Source organism: Peromyscus leucopus, chromosome 7 (genome assembly GCF_004664715.2).
Source record: "Peromyscus leucopus breed LL Stock chromosome 7, UCI_PerLeu_2.1, whole genome shotgun sequence".
Lineage (NCBI taxonomy): Eukaryota > Metazoa > Chordata > Mammalia > Rodentia > Cricetidae > Peromyscus > Peromyscus leucopus.
The window spans coordinates 27440157-27461578 of NC_051069.1; the positions used below are offsets into that span (position 1 = coordinate 27440157).

At 47.4% G+C, this 21422-nt stretch overlaps 1 protein-coding gene across 5 annotated transcripts in view; it reads left to right on the forward strand.

Annotated features, from left to right (window-relative positions):
* The window catches only part of Cep164 (centrosomal protein 164), a 67287-nt gene continuing 45865 nt past the window's right edge, over positions 1-21422 (forward strand). For 4 of the 5 annotated variants that reach the window (XM_028866440.2, XM_037207539.1, XM_028866441.2 and 1 more), the window contains exons 1-3: positions 1-150; positions 7790-7908; positions 13255-13366. In XM_028866440.2, coding sequence (XP_028722273.1) covers positions 7827-7908; positions 13255-13366 — 194 coding nt within the window. In that variant the 5' untranslated portion in view covers positions 1-150; positions 7790-7826. Of the gene's footprint in view, positions 190-7789; positions 7909-13254; positions 13367-21422 lie in introns of all 5 variants that reach the window. The other variant, XM_037207538.1, reaches the window with a different exon arrangement.

The window sequence follows — 21422 nt, forward strand, 5'->3', positions numbered from 1 at the left end:
CGGAAGTGGTTGCTGGTCGCTGCAGGGCAACACCCCGGCGTCCCTGGAAGCGGGGAGCCGGACACCCCGGCGTCCCTAGAAGTGGGGGGCCGGGGTGGTGCTGGGGAGGCGGCACAGAGCCATCGTCCCAGAACTCCGGGTTGGGGACAGGTGAGACCTCCTCGGTAGCCCGGTTTGGTGGCGTGGCGGGTAAGGAGTTTGCAGGGAGCTGAGGAGTTGCTGCGCGGGAACTGAGGTGGGAGAGGAGAGCCCTCGGCGTGAGCGGCCTAGCTTTCTAACCTCTCCCGAATCGACCCTCCCCTCCTCCCGCCCCTGCCACTCCACCCCGCTCCTCCTCTCGTAGCCCACTCCTGGGCTGTCCCAAGCTCAAGCAAGCTCTTGGCATCTTTTGGCCAGCTGGGCAGCAGGGGAGGTTTTGGGTTTTCTTTGCACTGATTCGGGAATCTCCTCCCGGAACCGCTGCCCTCCTTTGGCCTCTCTCGCGCGTCTGCCAGATCAGCCCTCTGCAGGCCCCTGCTTGCTTCTTATCGGACTTCAGCTCTGGGGATTGCGCCCAGAGCTTCAGTTACCGGCTGCTCAGCGAAGTCCTTGCTGCCCGGCCTGATACCTCCGTCTCGAGCTTAGAACTGCTTATGGATGGTCTCCAGCTTTCTCTGGACTCCAGATCAATCTCTTGCGTGTTTCTTGTCTCAGTGGAGAACTTCCCCCGTCTTTTAGCTCAGTCCACGCTGGGAATTCATTCTAGTGCCTGCAGCGCGCATCTTTTGGCGTGGCTCGGATTCTAGGCAGTCTGCTGTGGGGTTGCTTCATGGCTGAGGCCTAAAATCACAACGTACTGGCTGAAATCCTCTCTGCTTTCTCTCTTCTCTCCCTGTCGTTCTGCTTTCTCCTACCCTCTGGATTGGTCCCTTTTCTTTCAGGTAGCCACTGACTTGCTTCATGTTCTTCTCCCTCTCTGATTAGTCCCTTAGCAGCTGCCAGTCACCTTTCTCAACTGTAAATCTCATCACTTTGGCCTCCTTGCTGAAATCCCTCTGACAGCCCCTTAGGAAGCCTCGCATACAGCGTCGGCCCTCTCAAGCCCGTATTAGCCGCCCCTCGCCTCCCATCCTAGCAGTCTCTGTATTTGAAAAGTGGGGATAGTAACCCTTACCTAGCTGAGAGGGTGGGGTAGGATGATGGACATAAAGCCCTCAGTACAACATAGAAATATGCGGTGAGTCTAAGCTTTGGTTGTGGTAATTACTCCTGACCCTTCCAAGCACATGTGCTGCCCCGCCCCCATGTTTGTTGATTGAACTCAGGGCTTCGCACATTCTAGGCAAGCACTCTATAGCCCTACTCTCCCCCCCATCCCTTGTTCCTTCCACTTTGTTCATGGTGTTCCTTCAGCTTTCCTTGCTGTGGGGGCCGGTGCAATAGTTGTGACGGTCAAGTTCTTTCTCTGTAAGCATGAGAACCTGAGTTTAGTGAGTTTAGTCCCTTGTAACAAGCCAGGCATGGTGGTTCCTGCTTGCAACCTCTGCTGGAGACAGAGAGACTGGTGGATCCCTGGGACTGGAGTTACAGGTTGTGAGCTGGGACCTGGACTCAGGTCCTCTGGAAGGGCACCCAGTGCTCCTACCCGCTGAGCCATCTCTGCAGCCCTGGCCACTCCGACTTTCTTCCTTTCTGGTCTGACTTCCCTTTTCAGTCTGTTCTGGAAACTTGAAGTTCTCTATGACAAAGGCCAAGTCTTTCGGCATGGCTTTGCTTTTTCCCGCCTCCCCAGCAACATCTCTGCTACTTTCCAATTTGGTGGTGTCCCCAGCTGCAGGGTGTGTGTGTGTGTGTGTGTGTGTGTGTGTGTGTGTGTATGTATGTATAAGAGAGAGTGTGAGAGAGAGGACATCTTGAAGTGCTTTTTCTTTCCACCATGTGGGTCTTGGGGATTGAACACAGGTTGTTAGGCTTGGTAACAAGTATCCAGGAATCATCTTGCTGGCCTCTTCCCCCATCTTTTCTCTCTCTCTGCCTTTCCTTTCATTCATTCTTTTTTTTTTTTGGTTTTTCGAGACAGGGTTTCTCTGTGTAGTTTTGCGCCTTTCCTGGAGCTCACTTGGTAGCCCAGGCTGGCCTCGAACTCACAGTGATTGCCTGGCTCTGCCTCCCGAGTGCTGGGATTAAAGGCCTGGGCCACCACCACCCGGCTCATTTTTTTTTTTTTTTTTTTTGATATAGGTCCTTAAATAGCCTTGGCCGCCCTTGATTGAACTTTCATAGTTAGGGATGACCTTGAACTTGGGATTCTGTTGGCACCTCCTTGAGCTGAGATGATGGGTGTGCTTACATCTCCGTGCAAGTTCAGGGCTGACGGACGCTCTTATCTGGGGCTGTCTGGCTAAGCAGTCGTTGTTGAGGAGTGATGACTGAATTGGTTTACATCTCATGTCTAGAGGGAAACTTGATAGGCGCTCTACAGCTGACTTTTCCATCTCACAAGTGACCTCTGAGAGCTGTCAGTGAGGGATGAGTTCTGTCTGCACACTACTCCTGCCTTGTTTCCCTGTGCCCTCTTGCTCAGCCTCTCCTTGCCACATTTCTCTAAAGCCAGGAGAGGTATGATATAGCCCAAACATATTCCTGGCAGAAGATTTGCCTGCAATTTGGACAAAATCCATGAATTCAGATTTTTTTTTCAGTTTCTTTTTGGCCTGTAGGTAACTAACTATAGATAATTTTGTTAATAGTCAGGTGTCCTGGTTTGCCATCTATTGCTGTGAAAAACACCATGACCAAAGCAACTTGGGGAGAAGAAGGTTTATTTTGTCTTATAGCTTGTAGTGCATCATGGAGGGATGTCAGGGGAGAAACTCAAGGAGGGACGAGGCTTGCTTTACTGGATCACTCTTCATGGCTCGCTCAGCTACTGTTTTTTTTTTTCCTCTTTTCTTTTCTCATTCTTTTCTTCTTTCTCTCTCTCTCTCTCTCTCTCTCTCTCTCTCTCTCTCTCTCCTTCCTTCCTTCCTTCCTTCTTTCCTTCCTCCTTTCTTTCTTTCTTTTTTTTGAGATAGGGGCTCTCTGTGTAGCCCTGGCTGTTCTGAAACACACTGTGTAGACCAGGCTTTACCTGCCTGTGCCTCCCTAGTGCTGACACTAGAGGCCTGCGCCACCACACCTAGCTTCTGCTGCTTTTCTTATACAACCCAGGACCATGTGTCCAGGGCCGGTACAGAACACAGTGGGCTGGGCCCTCCCACATCAGTCGCCAATCAAGATCATCCCTACAGACGGGCCCACAGGCCAGTCTGATGGAGGCAGTTCCTCAACTGAGGTTCCTTCTTCCCAGATGACTCTAGTTTGTGTCAAGTTGACAGACTAAACAACTCTTTTGCTCTGAGGACATCAGTTGTTTTCTGGCTGTTGATTTCTGCAGATGGGAGGTAGGGTAAGCCACACTCCTCAGACGCAGAATTTCTCAGGTTGTGTGGAAAGGTCAATACAGCGCTTGTGTGGCTGTGTGGCTGGTAAGCGATTGTTCACCTGGTGTTTGGGTCACTGTTGAGTCCTCTCAGTCTGCGGCTCCTTCCTTTTCTCTTCCCCTCTTCTTTCTAATTAAGAGGATTAACGACTCCGCTGACCCCATCTGTGCCCTGCTTTCTGCCCATCTCTGTTCTCATTTTCAGCCTGAGTGGCGGTCTAGTCCTCCCCGCCTCTGACTCAGTGTAGAGGCATAGTGTCTGGAGGGTGGTCAGGCTTCTGAGGGATTTTCTGTCAGCTTAGGTATTGCAGGGAAATCCCCCCCCCCCCAATTTTTTTTCCTTGCTTAGACGGGGTGTGGTGGGAATGAGGCTGGTTTTCTTGGGACTGAAGGAGGGATTAGTGTCGTGATCACAGAAGGCCACAGTCGCAGGTCCCGATGGGTTCTGTGTTGTTTGTCAGGGGTCCGTCTCTAAGGATCTTGGATAGATTCAGTTACCAGGTTCAGCCAATACTGAACATTCCATCCCAAGCCTGGCCAGTCTTGACCTTTATAATGGGCAGTGGGGAGAAGAGGAGAATGTCTTTTTGCTGGAAGAGGGGCATTGCCTGCTCGTTGTCCCAGGTGGAATGGTCAAGTTTCTGAAGAAGCAGGCAGGGGAGAGGACCAGTCCCAGCATTGTATGAGGACCTCCAGCACTGCAGACAAGCAAATCAAATACAGACAGAGGCTGGAGAGACGGCTCAGTGGTTAAGAGCGCTGACTGCGAATGAGGCGGTTCCACCGAGTTTATCTGATGATCAAAGGGGTTTATTTGGGTTGTTAACTCACAACAAGCACAAGGGAGTTGGTCGCAGGATCCAGGAGGGGTGAGGCACGGTCCAACATGGTTCTCTGGAGAACTCTGCCTTGATCAGCAGCACCAGCATCCAGCATCCAAGACCATGAGGTAGCCAAGAGAGAGAGCATGTGTGCATGCCAGGTCTTAAGGGGTCCCCCCTCAGCCACGCCCCAGTGGGGGGGCAGGTACCTAGCAGTTACCTGCTGCCTACTAGGGACGGTGCTTCAGGGGTGAAGCACAGACAACCACACCTCCATCTTCCCCTTTTGTCTAAGGAAGAAAGTTCTAACCTAACACAAAACTATATACAATAGGAATAATTGTCAAGGAGAAATAAAGGGTGATGACATAAACAAATGGAACTACAACCAACGAGAGCAACATCAAACATGAGACACATAGAGAAGTCTAGAGCATAGGTAAATGGCATGTACAGAGATCATTCCAAAAGGTCCTATCCTGAAGAACCTGAATTTAATATTTAATATATTCTGGCTAAGATATGAGAAGATTATAACTGTTAGTCTTCAATCTCATCAAAGACCTGAGAAGGAATATAGTAATACCTGAGAAATGGGAGATGGACGCAAGCAACTTTCGGGAGTCTTACGAGAGTAGACAGAGACAGCTGGCAGCCTGGACAGTCGCCTAAAGTTTCTCAGCATTGTTGGTGCATTCAAATTGGCTACAAGCCTAGAGTATCTGACAGACTATTTTCAGAAGCAGAAATTCTGAAAGACCATCTTACCCTGTCTTGGCAGAGTTCAGTAGTCACTTTTCCTTGTGTCCTGCTCATCCGGAAAGGACAGCATTCATACTGTCAGCAATTGAGGCAAGGGCAGCTCTTTGCCCAGTAGGCCATTTTACATTAAGAAGAAGACAAACTTCCAAACAGCAATGTCTTAGAAGCCCAACATTATCTCAGGATCAGATTGGTCCCGAGCAATCGTGTCTCATGTCAACAGAATTCTAAGTTATTTAAATGCCATATTCTCTAGGTCTATGAAGTGTTTGAAGATTACCTGTCCATCTGGCCTATATATCCATAAATCTGGACAACCTAACTAACATAACTATAGAGATGACAAGCATAGGTGACTATAAATCTGTCTTATCTACCTAAATAATGTAAGGACTAAGGCTTTATGTAAACAAGGTAAACAGTCTGTAAGCAAATGTACAGTAGAAGGACAATGACCTCAAAATTGTGACAGTACACAAAATAGCTTAAGCAGAGGTAGAAATGTATAGTGCAATATACAATATGACAATAATCCTAAGTATGTATGAATATACAAAATATTCTAAACGGGTAGAACACACATACAGTATGACAAATATAATTTTACATTTCTATCAATATACAAACATTTCAAGTAAGAGTATAAATATATGTAAATACAACAAATATAGTTCTGTATTTGTATTAGTATACAAATTATCTTAAATAGGAATATAAAAGTAGTTTACATTTGTATCAATATACAAGAATCCATAACAGTGCAATTTATCTAAGGCTGATATTTTACTAGATTAGTTTACTAGTATATACAATAATCTTACCTGCTGCCTACTAGAGGCAGTGCTTCAGGGGTAAAGCCCAGACAACGACCCCTTACAGACTACTCTGCCAGAGGTCCTGAGTTCAATTCCCAGTAACCACATGGTGGCTCACAGCCATCTATAGTAAGATCTGGTGCCCTCTTCTGGCCTGTAGGCATATATGCAGGCAGAACACTGTATATATAATAAATAAAATCTTTACAGTATACATAGAGAGCAACACTCATTTGTCAGATAAGAACTTGGCCCCATTGCATCCCTGGACTGGAAACTTTGGTGTCAAAATAGACTCCTGTCATAGTCAGCTTGGACTGATAGATGGTGACTTACACCACAGGGATTCATTTTCTCATGGTTCTGGAAGTCACAGATCAAGATCCTCCCTAATTCCTGCCTTGCACGTGGCTACCTACCATCCTGCTTTGTCTTCATTTGATGGAGTGAAAACTGATTTCTCTTCCTTTGCTTAGAAGGACACTAATCCTGTTAGGTCAGGGCCCCACCCTTATGACCTCACTTAAAATGTTGATTATGTCTTAAAGACCCTCCTCCTCCTCCTCCTCCTCCTCCTTCTTCTTTTCTTCTCCTCCTCCTCCTCCTTCTTCTTTTCTTCTCCTCCTCCTCCTCCCCCTCCTCCCTCTTCCTCCTCCTCCTCCTCCTCCTCCTCCTCCTCCTTCTTCCTGGTTTTTCCAAGACAGGGTTTCTCTGTTGTTTTGGTACCTGTCCTAGATCTCGCTCTGTAGACCAGGATGGCCTCGAACACACAGAGATCTGCGTGACTCTGCCTCCTGAGTGCTCGGATTAAAGGTGTGTGCCACCACCACCCAGTGACCCTGCTTCTTATAAAGTCAGATCATAAGTGCTTTGGAAGGACACAGCCCAGTCCATCAGGACTTCTCTCTTCCTTCCTCCTCTGTGCTCCCATTAAGCCTGTTAGCCATGTCTTTGTCCCTTTTCATCTCTGTTGCTTCCGCCCTCCTCTAAGCCTTCGCTAGCTATCACTGTGAGGGAAGCCTTCTCAACCGCCTCTCTGGACACCAGTTTCTTATTTCTCCAACTCAGCCACACCAGTCTTACCAGAGTTCCAGTCCTAAATAAAAGGCCACCCTGAGTCATTTTTCTCTTCCCAAAGCCCTCAGTGACATCCCCTTACTGCATGCTGTGAGTCTGTGCTCTAGGACATCTGCAGGCGTCACCCTTTGCTCCCTGTCTAGGGTGCTTTCCTCATCCTTCAGTGGGAATTGTCCTCTTGTCTTAGTTTGCTCTCAGAGCAGGTGCTGAAGTCGCTTTGGCTCCTGGCCCTGAATTGCATGCCCCGGGGCCCCATTGACTCCAATGGCCTCTCTGTGCCCTGGGCTGTGCTGACACCGAGGGCCTGTGTTTTTGGTGTCACTGGGGTTTTCTGGCTGAGGTTACTATAGTTTGGGGGTATTCTCCTGTTTGGGAGGGATACAAAGTTAAACTCTTTAAGGGCTTGTTTATTTTTGTTTTATGTACATGAATGTTTGACTGCATTTATGGACGCGCACCATGTGTGTCCCTAATGCAGGCAGAGGCCAGAAGATGGTGTCAGAAACCCTGGTTCTGGAGTTACAGAAGGTTGTGAGCCACCACGTGGGTGCTAGGGAATTGAACCCAGGTCTTTTGGAAGAGTAACCAGTGCTTTTAACCGCTGAAGGATCTCTCCCGTCCTCAAGTTAAACACGTTAGAGAGCCAGTCTCTTGTGGTGCATTGTGTGTTCTCTAACCTTGGGCAGGGGCAAGCCAGGGAAATCGCCCAGGCACAGAGTCCGTGCAGCTCTGAACGGCAGGCAGGATCCTCAGCCATGCTGGTTTGCAGCGTCTGGTGTGACCCAGATGCTCTATGACCCAGCTCACCTTTTCCCTCCCTCCCAGACCAGCTCACTGATTTTCTCTTTGGATAGGGTCTCTGGGATTGAGATAGCTACGCCAGGCTGAATCATGGCTAGACGACCCATCCTCTTAGGTGACCAGCTGGTTCTGGAGGAAGATTCTGATGAGACCTACATCCCCAGCGAGCAAGGTAAGAGGCTTGTGGTGGACTGTAACCGTCCTTTGAGGGCAGACATTATATTTGATTTTTAAAACATTAACTTACATGTGTGGGTGTTTTGCCTGCCATAGATATGTATACTACCTGTGTGCAGTGCCTGCAGAGGCCAGAAGAGGGCATCAGAGCCCCCTGCTACTGGAGTTACAGATGGCTGTGAGCCACCCTGTGGGTGGTGGGAATTGAACCTGGGTCCTCTGGAAGAGCAGCCGGTGTTCTTAACCACTGAGCCCAAGCCTCTGATTTGCTTTTTCAGTACAATGTTAGTTCAGGCACAGGGCTGCTCAGTGTATCTGGCTTAGATCAGAGGTCAGCAAACAGCCTTTGGGCCCAAGTTGGCACCTTTGCCTGTTTTTTGTCAATAAAATGTTATTGGAAGACAGCCGTGCTTATTTCTACATCCTCTGTGATTGTCTTCATGCTATAATGGCAGTGTCAAATAATTGTGACAGATTTATAACCTACACAGCTTGCAGTGTTTACTCTCTGGCCCTCTATAGGAAACGCTTCCTGACCTTGGAGATCAGATTGGTTTTAAGTGAGATAGTAGCATAGGGGATATTGTAAAGTATGACATGTGAATCCAGTTTCTTTAGAACAAGCTGAGGCTGGCATGTTGCATTCCCAGCATTGAAGGGGCTGAGGCAGGAGGATTGCTACAAGTTAAAAGCCAGGACTACAGAATGAGTTTGAGGCTAGCCTGAGCTACATCGTCTTAAAAACAACAAGAATAACAAGGTTGTGGCTCAGTTGGTGCAGAGCTTGCCTCGCGTGCATGAAGCCCCAGGGTCAGTTCTGGTATCTCAGAAATCGAGGCGTGGAGGTACAGCTCTCAGGAAGTGCGTGCGTGCGTGCGTGCGTGCGTGCGTGCGTAGGGTAACAAGGGAGGAGCTGCAGTTCACTGTCATGTCACTAGGCAGTGAGTTTAAGGTCCTTTCTTAAAACAAAAACAGCAAAGAGAAAAAAAGCATTATTTATTTAGTTACTTTGTTCTAGCCTTGTTTTAAAAATGTTGTATTTATTTCCCTCTCAAACCCCACAGCAAGCTGAGTATAATCGTGCATGCGCACATCTTTAATCCCAGCACTTGGGAGACAGAGGCAGGATCTCTGAGTTCCAGGCCAGCCTGGTCTACACAGTGAGTTCCAGGCCAGCCTGGGCTACACAGTGAGACCCTCTTTCAAGCGACAATAACAGAAACCGAAAAGCAGCCCCACAGTCACTCTGTGAGTCAGGTCCTGTCCTTGTCCCCAGCTGTGAGAGAGGTTCCTGTAGCGCTGCACCGTGCTGAGTGGAGCTGGGCCACTCCAGCCCCTCGAGTGCTTTGCCGGTCATGGATTGAAATTTGCTTTGACACCCTGAAGAGCTGCGGACCTAGACACAAGTGATTCCTCCAGCTCAGGTGGTTTGTGAGCTTGGTAGACAGGGGTAAGAACATGTGCCCCCTGCGAGTCTCGGATCCCATTTATCTTGTGATTTGCTTCTAGCCTAGTGTGTTTGCTGATTGCCAAGTAGAAGTTCTAAAACTGAATACAGTCTTTATTTTTTAAAAATTTTTATTTATTTATTTACTTGGTTTTTCGAGACAGGGTTTCTCTGTGTAGCTTTACGCCTTTCCTGGATCTTGCTCTGTAGACCAGGCTGGCCTCGAACTCACAGAGATCCGCCTGCCTCTGCCTCCCGAGTGCTAGGATTAAAGGCATGCACCACTATTTTTTAAGCATTTACGTTCTGGAGGGTGACATGGTGTGCTCATCATAGTAAGCACATGGTAGTCACTGGACAGTTTGTGAGAGCGATTCTCTCCTTCCACCATGTGGGTTATAGGAGTTAGACCCAGGTCTTCAGGGTTGGTGGCAAGCACCCTTACCTGCTGAGCTGTCTTCCTGCACCCCCTCCGCTTCCTTTTTTGGAGATCCAGTTTATAGCGGTCCTCCTGCCTTAGACTCCCAAGTGCTGGCATTACAGATATGCGTCACCATCCAGCTAGAGATCGAACCCAGACACGAAGGACACACTCTACCTTGGAGCTGTATCCTCAGCCCCAGACTTTGAATTCAAAGAGCAATTCTTTGTAGATTTGTTTATTTTTATGTGTGTGTTTTGTCTGTATATATGTCTCTGTACCATGTGTGTGTGTCTGATGACCACAGAGGCCAGAAGAGGGTGCTGGATCCCCTCAAACTGGAGTTACAGACAGTTGTGATCCACCATGTGGGTGCTGGGAATTGAACCTGGGTGTTCTGGAAGAGTTCAATCCGGGAGCCTACATGGTGGGAGGAAAGAATGACTCCTTCAAGTTGTCCCCTGACCTCCACACGCATGCTGTATGTAGCATGCACACATGCGATAATAAATGTGAAAACTACCGAGCCGTCTCCCCAGCTTAGATTGTGTGATTTTTATGGTGTCTGTCAGTCTGACGGCGAATGGCCTCCGAGCTATGTACGGATCATGGTTAGAAAAGCCTTCTCCACCAGAAGGAGAACTGTTTCTACCGTGTTCTCATGTGCAGTTTAGTTCCTAGGCCATTAGGGGGATGGCGCATCTATCTCCCTGCTGGCCTGGCTGCTGCTGTGCGCGTTTGGGCCTGCGCCCCCCCCCCCCCGCCCCCCCCCCCCCCCCCCCCCCCCCCCCGCCGCCGCTGGACTGTCTGGCGTGTGTCAGTATCACTGGATTACTGCGGCTCTGTCGGATCCTAACACCGAGCAGGACTAGGGCACTCTTGCTGCCATGTGTCCAGTTTCCTCGGCCACTGTGTTCGTGTTCTCGACCCGTGGCTAGAATCACCTTGTTAGTTCTGGGTTGGGTGGTGTACGGGAAGACTGTTGGCACTTGGGGGTGTGATTCAGAGGGGACCGTCACCTTTGAAAGTGTAAACGTCAGATTCCTGTCCACGTGTCTTTTTTGTGCTATTCTTGAATGACTTCAACTTTGCTTTGTTTTTACATTTATTTATCGTATGTGTGCATGCTACATACAGCATGCGTGTGGAGCTCAGGGGACAACTTGAAGGAGTCATCCTTTCCTCCCACCATGTAGGCTTCCGGATTGAACTCTGGGCTAACGTTAGGCTTGGCTGCAAATGTCTTTACCTGCTGAGCCATCTTGCTGACTGACTTCACATTTTCACAATTTCTGTCTTTCTTTCTTTCTTTTTTGAGGCAGAGTGTCAATCTGTATCTTAAGCTGTGTGTATATGACTATATGCATCTTTCCCTCCCTCCCTCCCCCCCTCCCTCCCTTTCTTCCTTCCTTCCTTCCTCTTAAGCCTCGCTGGCTTCACCCTCACTATGTAGACCAGGTTGGTCTTGAACTCCTAATCCTGTGCCTCCATCTCCTAAATGCTGGGATTACAGACCATCACACAATGCTTCATTGTTTCTGGAATTCAAGATGTGTATCCCTCACCTCTTCCAAATTGCAAAATACTCCAAAATCTGCCTTTTGGATGAGACATTTCTGATAAGGGATGCCTAACCTGTAAAATCTATGCAAATACTCCAGAACTGGAAAGGAATTGAAATCTGTAGCATGTCTGGTCCTGAGCATTTTGGGGGAATTTCTATCTTGTTCTGCACCCCTGGCTGTCCTGGAACTTGCTATGTAGATCAGGCTGGCCTAGAACTCACAGAGATCCTCCTGCCTCTGTGTCTTGAGTGCTGGGATTTATTTTTCTTATTTTTTGGACAGGGTCTTGCTATGTAGGTCAGGCTGGCCTGAGATGGGCAATGATCCTGTTGCCTACCCCTCTGAAGCATCAGGGTACAGGCATGTGCTGTATCGCCTGGTTTTCCTAGGATTTTTTTTTGGGGGGGTGGGGGGAATTAAAAACTCTTCTGCCAAGGTCTCATGTCTGGTACTCTAGCCTGAGCCACACCACCTTCTCAGCTTCTGTGGCTTCCTGCTCAGCTCTCTGTTTTCGTTTCTGCCTTGTCTGGTCTGTGTCCCACCTAGTAGCAGGGATATCACAGGGAGAGATGGATTGTTTCTAGGGTGGAGTCAGTGCCCTTCCACATGTTCAGTATCCTTGGTGAGGTTTCAGGGCTCTGTGACATGGCTCTCCCACCGTGCCGGTTAAGTTGTGCCGTCGTGATGGTTCCTGGCAGGTCCCAGATGGCCTAAACGGTATCTTGTCGCAGGTCTTTTGTGCTGGCTCCATTGTGCAGAACTAAAAAAGGTGAAGTTAATCAATAAGCCAGTTAAATGCCAGCTGGCCCTTTAGAAAAAGTGTTATTTCCTAGTCCCCAGGTACGTCACCCTCTGTTTCTCCATGGAGATGACTTGTATTGGCGATATCTACCTGGCCTGGCCTAGACTCAAGCCTGGGTATTTATTTCATTATTCCAGTGGCCGCTAGTGACATGTTCCAACGGACACATCACCTATCCTTTTCCCAAAGAGGAGATTGCTCTTAGCATAGTGCATAGTCTCTTCTCTCCTATTCTGAGAGCAGGGCAGAGGCGGAGTCTGAAATATATACTACAGCCGACTAAGGGGCACCACCTTTTAGAAGAGGGGTTCCCTAGAGGGGGAAGAGGCCACCTGAGTATCATCTTCTTTCAGCAGGGTTACCTTCCTGTCCCTCAGAGAACCAGGCACTGCCTTCTGTCTGTTGCATTAGCACATGGTACATACCACCGTCACAACACACACACTGTCTATTTCACATTCTCTGTGTTTGCAAGGTCCTTAAAGAGGCTCAGTCTTCCGTAGTTGGTGGAACTCACTTGGGGCTCGAGGGCCAAGTGCATTGGAACCCAGCTCTTGTAAATCTTCTGAGAGCTTATCTCCTGGTAAGGCTGCCCTCATCCTGGATGGCTCCGGCTGTGGCCTGGCTCCTTCCTGAGGCCTCCCCACTGTGCCCTCTTGGTTTCCTTTGTGAGCTGTGGCTTCAGATTATATGTGGGCGTTGTATTATATTTTGTGTGGGAGTTTGGAGGTGGCATGACTCGATTCAGATGCCATTAATAAATTGTGATGTAAGGAAACTGCTCTGTCTGTGTGTTTGTTTATTAAAGGTTTTTGAGATGGTCCCAAGTAGCCCAGCTGGCCTTGAACTCACCGTGGAGCTGAGGATGACCTTGAACTCTCAGGTCCTCCTGCCTCTACTTCCCAAGTACTGGATTATGGGTGTATACCGCTACATCCAGCTTTAGTTCTATATATTTATTACTTATATTTAGAGAAGCCATATTTTATCATTGATGAATAAAGAAAAATCCAGAAAAGGATTGACTCAATTTTGCTTTTTTCCATCCCTCCCCATCTCTCTTACCTGCCCACCCTCCACCTTCGCCTTCCTGCTCTTTTCTGCAGAAATCCTTGACTTTGCCAGAGTGATTGGTATCGACCCCATCAAGGAACCAGAACTGATGTGGCTGGCGAGGGAGGGGATTGAAGCTCCATTGCCCAAGGGCTGGAAACCATGGTGAGTAATTACAGTGGTTCACTAGCCTGTCCTGTCCGAGACGGGGACCTGAAATTTAGTGTGGTGTGGTGTGGTGTGGTGTGGTGTGTGTGTGTGTGTGTGTGTGTGTGTGTGTGTGTAAATCAGATGGGTACTGTCATGCCTGATAACTGTTTTATCTGCATATATGTATGTGCACCATGTGCAGAAGCCTGAAGAACACATCAGATTCCTTGGAATTGTAGTTAGAAATGGTTGTGAGCCACCATGAATGCTGGGAATGAAACCCTGGTCCTCAGCAGCCAGAGCTCTTAACTGCTGAGCCATCTCTCTAGGCCTCCTCCTCCTCCTCCTCCTTTTTTTATTTTTGTTTCTGTTTTTTAGATTTATTTTTAATTGTGCTGACTAGTTTTATATCAACTTGACACAAGCTAGAGTCATCTGAGAGAAGGGGACTTCAGTGGAGAAAATGCCTCCATAAGATAGGGCTGTAGGCAAGTCTGTAGGGAATTTTCTTAGTTAGTGATTGGTGGGGGAGGACTAACCCATTGTAGGTGATGACACTTGGGACTGGTGGTCATGGGTTCTATTTTCTTTTCTTTCCTTCCTTCCTTCCTTCCTTCCTTCCTTCCTTCCTTCCTTCCTTCCTTCCTTCCTTCCTTCCTTCCTTCCTTCTTTTTCTTTTTCTTTTTTGGTTTTTCAAGACAGGGTTTCTCTGTGTTGCCCTGGCTGTTCTGGAACTCGATCTGTAGACCAGGCTGGCCTTGAACTCAGAGATTTACCTGCTTCTGCTTCCTGAGTGTTGGGATTAAAGGCGTGCACCACCACCTCCTGGCCATGGGTTCTGTTCTCTTATAGCAGGCTGAGAAAGCCCTAAGAAGCAAGTCAGTAGGCAGCACGCCACTACGGCCTCTGCGTCAGCTCCTGCCTCCAGGTTCCTGCTCTGTTTGAGTTCCTGCCTTGGTTTCCCTCAATAGACTGTGACTTGGGTTATGTAAGGCAAATAAACCCTTTCTTCCCCAAGTTGCTTTTGGTCTTGGTGTCTTATTGCAGCAATAATAACCCTAACTAAGACATTTACTATGTGTTTATGTGTGGGTATATGCATGTTAGTGTAGTTGCCCATAGAGACCAAGCCAGAAGAGGGCATTGGGTCTTCTGGAGCTAGAGTTATAGAAGGTTGTGGGCTGCCTGATGTGGGTACTGGGAACTGAAATCAGGTCCTCTCAAAAGCAGTACACAATTTTAACCACTGAGCGGCCGGTCTCTCCAGCTCCCTGGCTCTTGGTTTGCGTGGCAGGCTCTTTGCCTGAGCCATTTCCCCAAGCCCTGGAGATTGTTTTTCATGATCAGGGGCAAGGCCGCCATTTCTCTGCAGGTTACCTCTTGTTTCAGGACTGAGTAAGCTGACGTGAAGTTCCCTCTGGACCACAGAGCTGCCGTCCTGGCTCGAGCCTCTCACACCGGTGTCTGCGTTGGTCGTACTGAGGAGGAGTCTTTGTTGGTCCTTATACACTGATAGAATGTTAAAAGTGACAGCTGTGGCGTTTGGGGAGACGGCCCTGTCTGTAAAGTACTTGCTTTGCAACATGACGTTCTGAGTTGGGTCCCCAGAACTCGTGCAAAAAGCCAGGCATGGTGGCACTTGTGCTGGCACTTGCCTGTAATCTCCGCATAAGGAAGTGTGGACAGGATATTCCTGGGGCTTGCCAGCTAGCCAGTCTAGCCTGCTTGGTGAGCTCCGGGCCCGTGAGAGACTCTGTCTCAAAAACAAGGTGGGGGGCTGGAGAGGTGGCTCAGAGGTTAAGAGCACTGACTGCTCTTCCAGAGGACCCGGGTTCAATTCCCAGCACCCACATGGCAGCTCACAGCTGTCTGTAACTCCACTTCCAGAGGATCTGACACCCTCATGCAGACATATATTAAATTAAAAAAAAAAAACCCAAGGTGGATGGTTCTTAAGCAGCAATGCCTGCGTTTGTCTTCTGTCTACCACATGCATGTATATGTGTATACATGTATGTACATGTGCATGAATCCATGTATGAGAATGTACTTACCCAGAAAAAGTGATGGCTTATCTCCTCAATATGTCTAAAGTGGATGCTGAGACCAAAGGGTTCTGTAGCAAGGTCACATAGGTTTGGCAAAAGATTTCTGTCTCCCTTAGCCATCTTAGAATTTGTGTAGCATATTCTTTTTTCTTTAAATTATTACTGTGTAAACTATGTATGTGTATATGTGTGTGTGTGTGTACAACTTGGTAGAGTTGGTACTTGCCTTCCACCTTTACATGGGTTTCAGGGATTGCACTCAGGTTGCCAGGTGTCTTAGTTAGGGTTTCTATTGCTGTGAAGAGACACCATGACCAGGACAACTCTTATAAAAGAAAACATTTAATTGGAGATGGCTTACAGCTTCAGAAGTTTAGTCCATTATTGTCATGGTGGGAAGCATGGTGGCATGCAGGCAGACACGGGCTGGAGAAGGAGCTGAGAGTTCTACATCTGGATCCGCAGATGTAGATGTAGGAAGAGAATGCCACACTGGATGTGGCTTGAGCATCTGAGACCTCAAATCCTGCCCCCGTGACACACCTCCTCCAACAGCAGCACACCTACTCCTGGGAGGCCACACCTCCTAATAGCACCACTTCCCGTGAGCCTGTGGGGGCCGTTTTCTTTTAAACCACGGCGCCAGGTCTAGGTGTCTACTCTTCCTGCTTGGCTTCCTGTTCATTGATTCATTGTAAATTCCCTTAAAGCTCTCTGGATTGTGAAAGAACTCTTTCAGGGTATCTCTGAGAAGCAGAGGTTTACAGTGAGAAAACCGCCCCCAGGAGGGGAAGCTGAAAGGCCAGGGCCGGCGCCGCCAGCTCCCTCCTCCTGAGGACGGCGTCATCTCCACTCACAGCGGCAACGCTGTTCAGTGCTGCGCATCTGCTCTGCGCTCTCTGTCTTCACTTCTCTCTCACCCTGGGTGCAGAGCCCCATCCAAGCTGCCCCCCAAAGCTGCCACTCTTGGTTTACATGTCACCCAGGGCAGTGTGTCCACTTTTTTTTAAACGAGGTCTGAGGCATCCCAGGTGTCCCCTCTCAGCTGGGAAGGAAGGTGCATATGGTGGGCTCGGTAATCGGCTCATTCTTACCCAAGCAGTGTAACGGGTTGACTGGACTTGCAAATGGCTGCGCTTACCCACCTTCCTCTCCTCAGCCGGAGGCACAGACTCTTCTCAGCTCCCTTTGCTCGCTCGCTCGACAGGCTCCTTGTTCTGTTGATCTTTTAGCTGCCTCTCCTTGGACCACCTCCAGGTTCACATCTTTCTTCTAGGAAATCTGTTAGCGCCCGAGACAGCGTTCCCAGTGCTGAGAACTCAAGCTTGTGTTTGGAAGCTTTGTTGTCCCAGTGCCTTTTCTGACGGAGGGTGGGGAACTGTCTGGGTTAGGGCAGCTGTGTGCAAGGCCTTGGGCCAGCTGCCCTCGTGTGCCTGCTAGTGTGCCTGACACTCTTGTCCTACAGCGAGAATGTCATTGGAAATTATTTGTTCATGTCATCTTTTGCCCCATTCTCTTTCCCAAGCCTAATTACTGTCAATTGTGAAATTTCTTCTAGAACTTTTAGCACACACACACTCCATTTGTGGTTTTATTGTTTTAATCATAACTATTACATTCTGTGCACTGTTGTTCTAGTCAGCGTAATATGTAGATCTATCTCATTTTTTTTTTCTTTTGAGGCAGTCTTGTTATGTAGTCTAGCATGGCCTTAAACTTGTGATCCTTCTGCTCCAGTCCTCCGAGTGCTTGCATTGCAGGTATGCACCATCATGTCTCTCTCTCTCTCTTTTTTTTGTTGTTATTTTTTCTTCTGAGATAAGCTCTCACGGGTCTCAGGTTGGCCTTCACCTTCTGTTGTAGCCGAGGATGAGATCCTCTTGCATGTGCAGGGATTATAGGTGTGCACCACTATACCTGGTGTTTTTTTTTAAGACAAGGTTTTACTATGTAGCCTCGGCTGGCTGTGAGCTTGAGATCTTCCTCCCTCGGCCTCCTGAGTGCTGGGATTATAGGCATGTGCCATCACGCTTGGTTTACCTGCCTGTAATAGTTAAATTTCTGTTGCTGTGATAAAATACCTTAACCAAAAGCAACTTAGGGGAGGGCGGGTTCACTTTAGTTCACAGTCCATCATGTTGAAAAGTTCAGGGGCAGGAGCTGGAGACTGCTGTCACACATATCCGTGGTCGGGCACAGAGAGAAGCGGATGTACCTGGGTGGCCTGCTGACCAGCCGTCTTCTCTGCGTTCGTTTGTTTGAGATAGGGTCTCCACGTGTGCCGTGTAACCCTGGCTGGTCTAGAACTCGCTGTGTACACCAGACTGGCCTTGAACTCAGCCTCTGTCTCTGGAGTGCTGGGATTAAAAGCACGCCTTACCACGCTCTGCTCCTCTCTACTCTTATATTCTACGCAAAGCCCCAAACTGGGGAATGAAGCTCCCCACAATGGGCTGGGTCAGTTAACAAGACAGTCCCCCACAGACATGCCCATAGCCCAACCAGATATAGGGAATTCCTCAATTGAGACTATTTCTGGGTGATTCTAGAATGCGGCAAGTTGATGTTTACTATCTAATCACACACCACTCACCTTTTTATCTTTATCAGTTGTATACTTTCCCATATTAGACATAACACATTGTGTGTGTGTGTGTGTATGTGTGTGTGTGTGTGTGTGTGTGTGTTAATGAGTGTGGAACACAGAACCTTGTGATGCTACCAAAGCACTCTATAACTGAACTATGTCCTCACTTCAGGTGTACCACATTCTAAAAAAAAATTATTTGACTCTTATACTGAAGATCATTTTTCAGATGGTAGTTTTTGAGGCTAACCATGCATAAGAGGGTCTGTTTCTGGGGCTAGAGAGATGTTGAGGTGGTTAAGAATACTGGCTGCTTTTTCAGAGGACACAGGTTTAATTCTCAGCACCCGAATGGTGACTCACAGCAGTCTTGAACTCTAGTTACATGTTCCCTCTGGTCTCCAAGGGCACCAGTCACAAATGGGGTACACCGACGTATATGCAGACAAAACACCCATAGACATTGAAAAATAATCGGTTTCTGTATTTCCTGCTGTCTGCCATTGATGTGCTTATATGCTTTGTTTTCTTCTCTCCTGAGCACATGGCTTTATAATAAGTCTTGAAATCTTTCAGGGTAGGTATTCCAACCTTGTTCCCATCTTCTTTTTAGTATTATTATCAATTATTTTAATGTTTGTGGGCATTTTGCATGCATGTCTGTCTGTGTATCACATGCATACTTGGTTCCTAAGAAGCCAGAAGAGGGAGTTGGTCCCTTGTAACCAGAGTTACAGGTGGATGGGAGTCACCATGTAGATGCTGGGAATTGAACCTGGGTCCTCTGAAAGAGCACCCGTACTCTTAATGCTGCCTCTCCAGCCCCTTGTTCCCATTTTCAAAGTCTCATTCTAAGTTCTTTGCATTTCCATGTGAATTTAAACATTAGTTTGTCACTTTACTGTTTGGATTGGGACCGCACATAAATCAATTTGGGGAGAATAGGCATCTTAAATGGTATTGAATCTTCCAGCCCATGAACACGGTCTGTTTCTGTTTTTTTAGGTTGCCTTTAATAGCGCTAAGAAATGTTTAATAGCTTTTGTGTACATGTGTTGCCTCTCTTTATCAAATTTATCCCTAAGTAGTTCATATTTGATGCTTCTGTAAGTGCTGTATTTTTAGTTTCCAATTGTTTGTTGCTTTTATAGAGAAGTAAAATTGGTTTCTGTATATTGATCTTGCACTGTACAACCTTGCTAAAATCAATTATGTCAGGCCTAGTAGCTTTATTTATTAATTTTTTTAAGATTCCATAGGATTTTCTACAGAAGCGATTGTGTCTCCTAGGAATAAAGGTATTTTTGCCTCCTCCTTTCTAATCCGGTTGCCTTTTCTTTCTATTTTGTACCGTAGTGACCGGAGCCTTCAGCATCGTAAGTAGGGGCGATGATGGAGGACGTCTTTGCTTTGTCCCTGATCTTAGGGTGAAAGCTTGTGTCCTCGTCATTAGGTAGCTGCTGGCTGTGGGTCTCCTGACATGGCCTTTGTCAGGAGACCTTGTGCTGTCGCTGGGGCTCTGAAGAAAAGATGGATGGGTTGTACCCAGTGCTTTTCTACATCTGTTGATAAGATTAGGTGTTTTTCCTTTTAGTCTTTTCTTATAGTCAAATTTATTGATTGATTCTCAAACATTTTTTTTTTATCAATTTTTAATTGCATCCATCCATCATCCATCATCCATCCATCCATCCATCCATCCATCCATCCATCCATCTATCTATGTGTGTGTGGCAGTGTGGGCGTACCACAGCACTTGTAAGTGTGGATGTCAGAGGACAGCTTGTGGGATCTGGTCCTTTCCCTCCACCATGTGGGATCCTGGAAGGGAGCTCAGGTCCTCCGCTTGGCCATTAGCGCCTTCACCAGCTGAGCCATTTCTCTGGCCCCAGTTTTCAAATGTTAAACCAAATTTCTTATTCCTGGGGTGACTCCATTTGGTCATGATGTACGATCCTTTTTATATTTTATAGGATTTGATCTTCTAAAATTGCATTAAGTGTTATTGCATCGTGTCCATGGGGGAAACTGGTCCATAGCATCATTTTCTCCTAATGTCTTTCTCTTGTTTTGTACCATGTTACTGTTGTCCTCATAGAATGAGAATTTCTCCCTCTTCAGGTTTATGAACAAGTTTGTGTAGGGTTGCTGCTATTTCGGCTTTAAATATTTGATAGAATTTACCACTGCAGTCATCTGGGCCTAGAATTTTCTTTGTGGGATGTTTTCACTTCAAATCCAGTTCTAAAAAGAGAAGGCTGTGTGTGGATAAAAGCAAGGGCAGGGGGATTGCTGCTCTAAGTTCAAGGCCAGCCCAAGGCTGGTTTACATGGTAGTTCCAGTCTGCCTGGGACTCTATAATGAGGCCCTTTCTCATCCTGGCCCCCATGAGATGTAGAGCATTCAGGCCAGTTCTTTGCTTTGTCCTTTGAGACAGTCTCCCCAGGTGGTCCAGGACTGACTTCTAAACTAGGCTGGCCTAGTTTACAAAGAAACTGAAAGAGATGATAACCTTGAACTTTAGGTCCTCCAAGTTCCACATCCTGAGTGCTGAAACTAGAGGGGTGGACTACCTCTACTGTCTCAGAGAAGAAAGAACTGATTCAAATTCTGTGTGTCGAATACTGTGTATAGAAACATGATTTAAAAATTATTTACATGCGTATGTGTGTTCCTGCTTGTCTGTATGTACCGCATGAATGCAGGTGCCTGAGAAGGTCAGAAGAGGGTGTCAGGAGGCTGGAACTGGAGTTACAAGCAGTTGTGAGCTGCCATGTGGGTGCTGGGAATTGAGCCCTCCTGGTTTTCTGCAAGGGTGGCAAGTGCTTTTAACCACTGAGCCACCTCTCCAGCCTCAGTTTAAAGACTTTACATTATGTTGATGATTATGTGGTGTAGGAGTTTGAACCCCAGGTTTCCTGCATTCTAGGCAACATTCTACCAACTGAGCTATATCCCCAGCCCTGGTCAATTCTTTGTGAATGAGTTTTGGTAGTTTGTTTGTTTGTTTATTTATTTATTCATTCATTCACATAGAGGTCAGAATAGGATATGGGAATCAAACCTGGTCCTCTGGAAGAGCAGCCAGTGCTCTTGCTGACCTGTCTCTCCAGCCTCATTTAAAAAATAAAATCAGCCGGGTGGCAGTGGCATGCCTTTAATCCTAGCCCTCGGGAGGCAGAGCCAGGCGGATCTCTGTGAGTTCGAGGCCAGCCTGCGCTATAGAGCGAAATCCAGGACAGGCACTAAAACTACACAGAGAAACCCTGCCTCAAAAAAACAAAAAATAAATAAATTAAAAAAAAATCTATCAGTTTATTTTTAGGTATCTCTTCCTTAAGTAATCTTTCAGAAGTTTGTTGCTTGTATTAAACAATAAAATAAATTGAAGAAAGAAAGGAAAAAAGAAGAAAGTTAGTTGGTATTGCAGCATTGA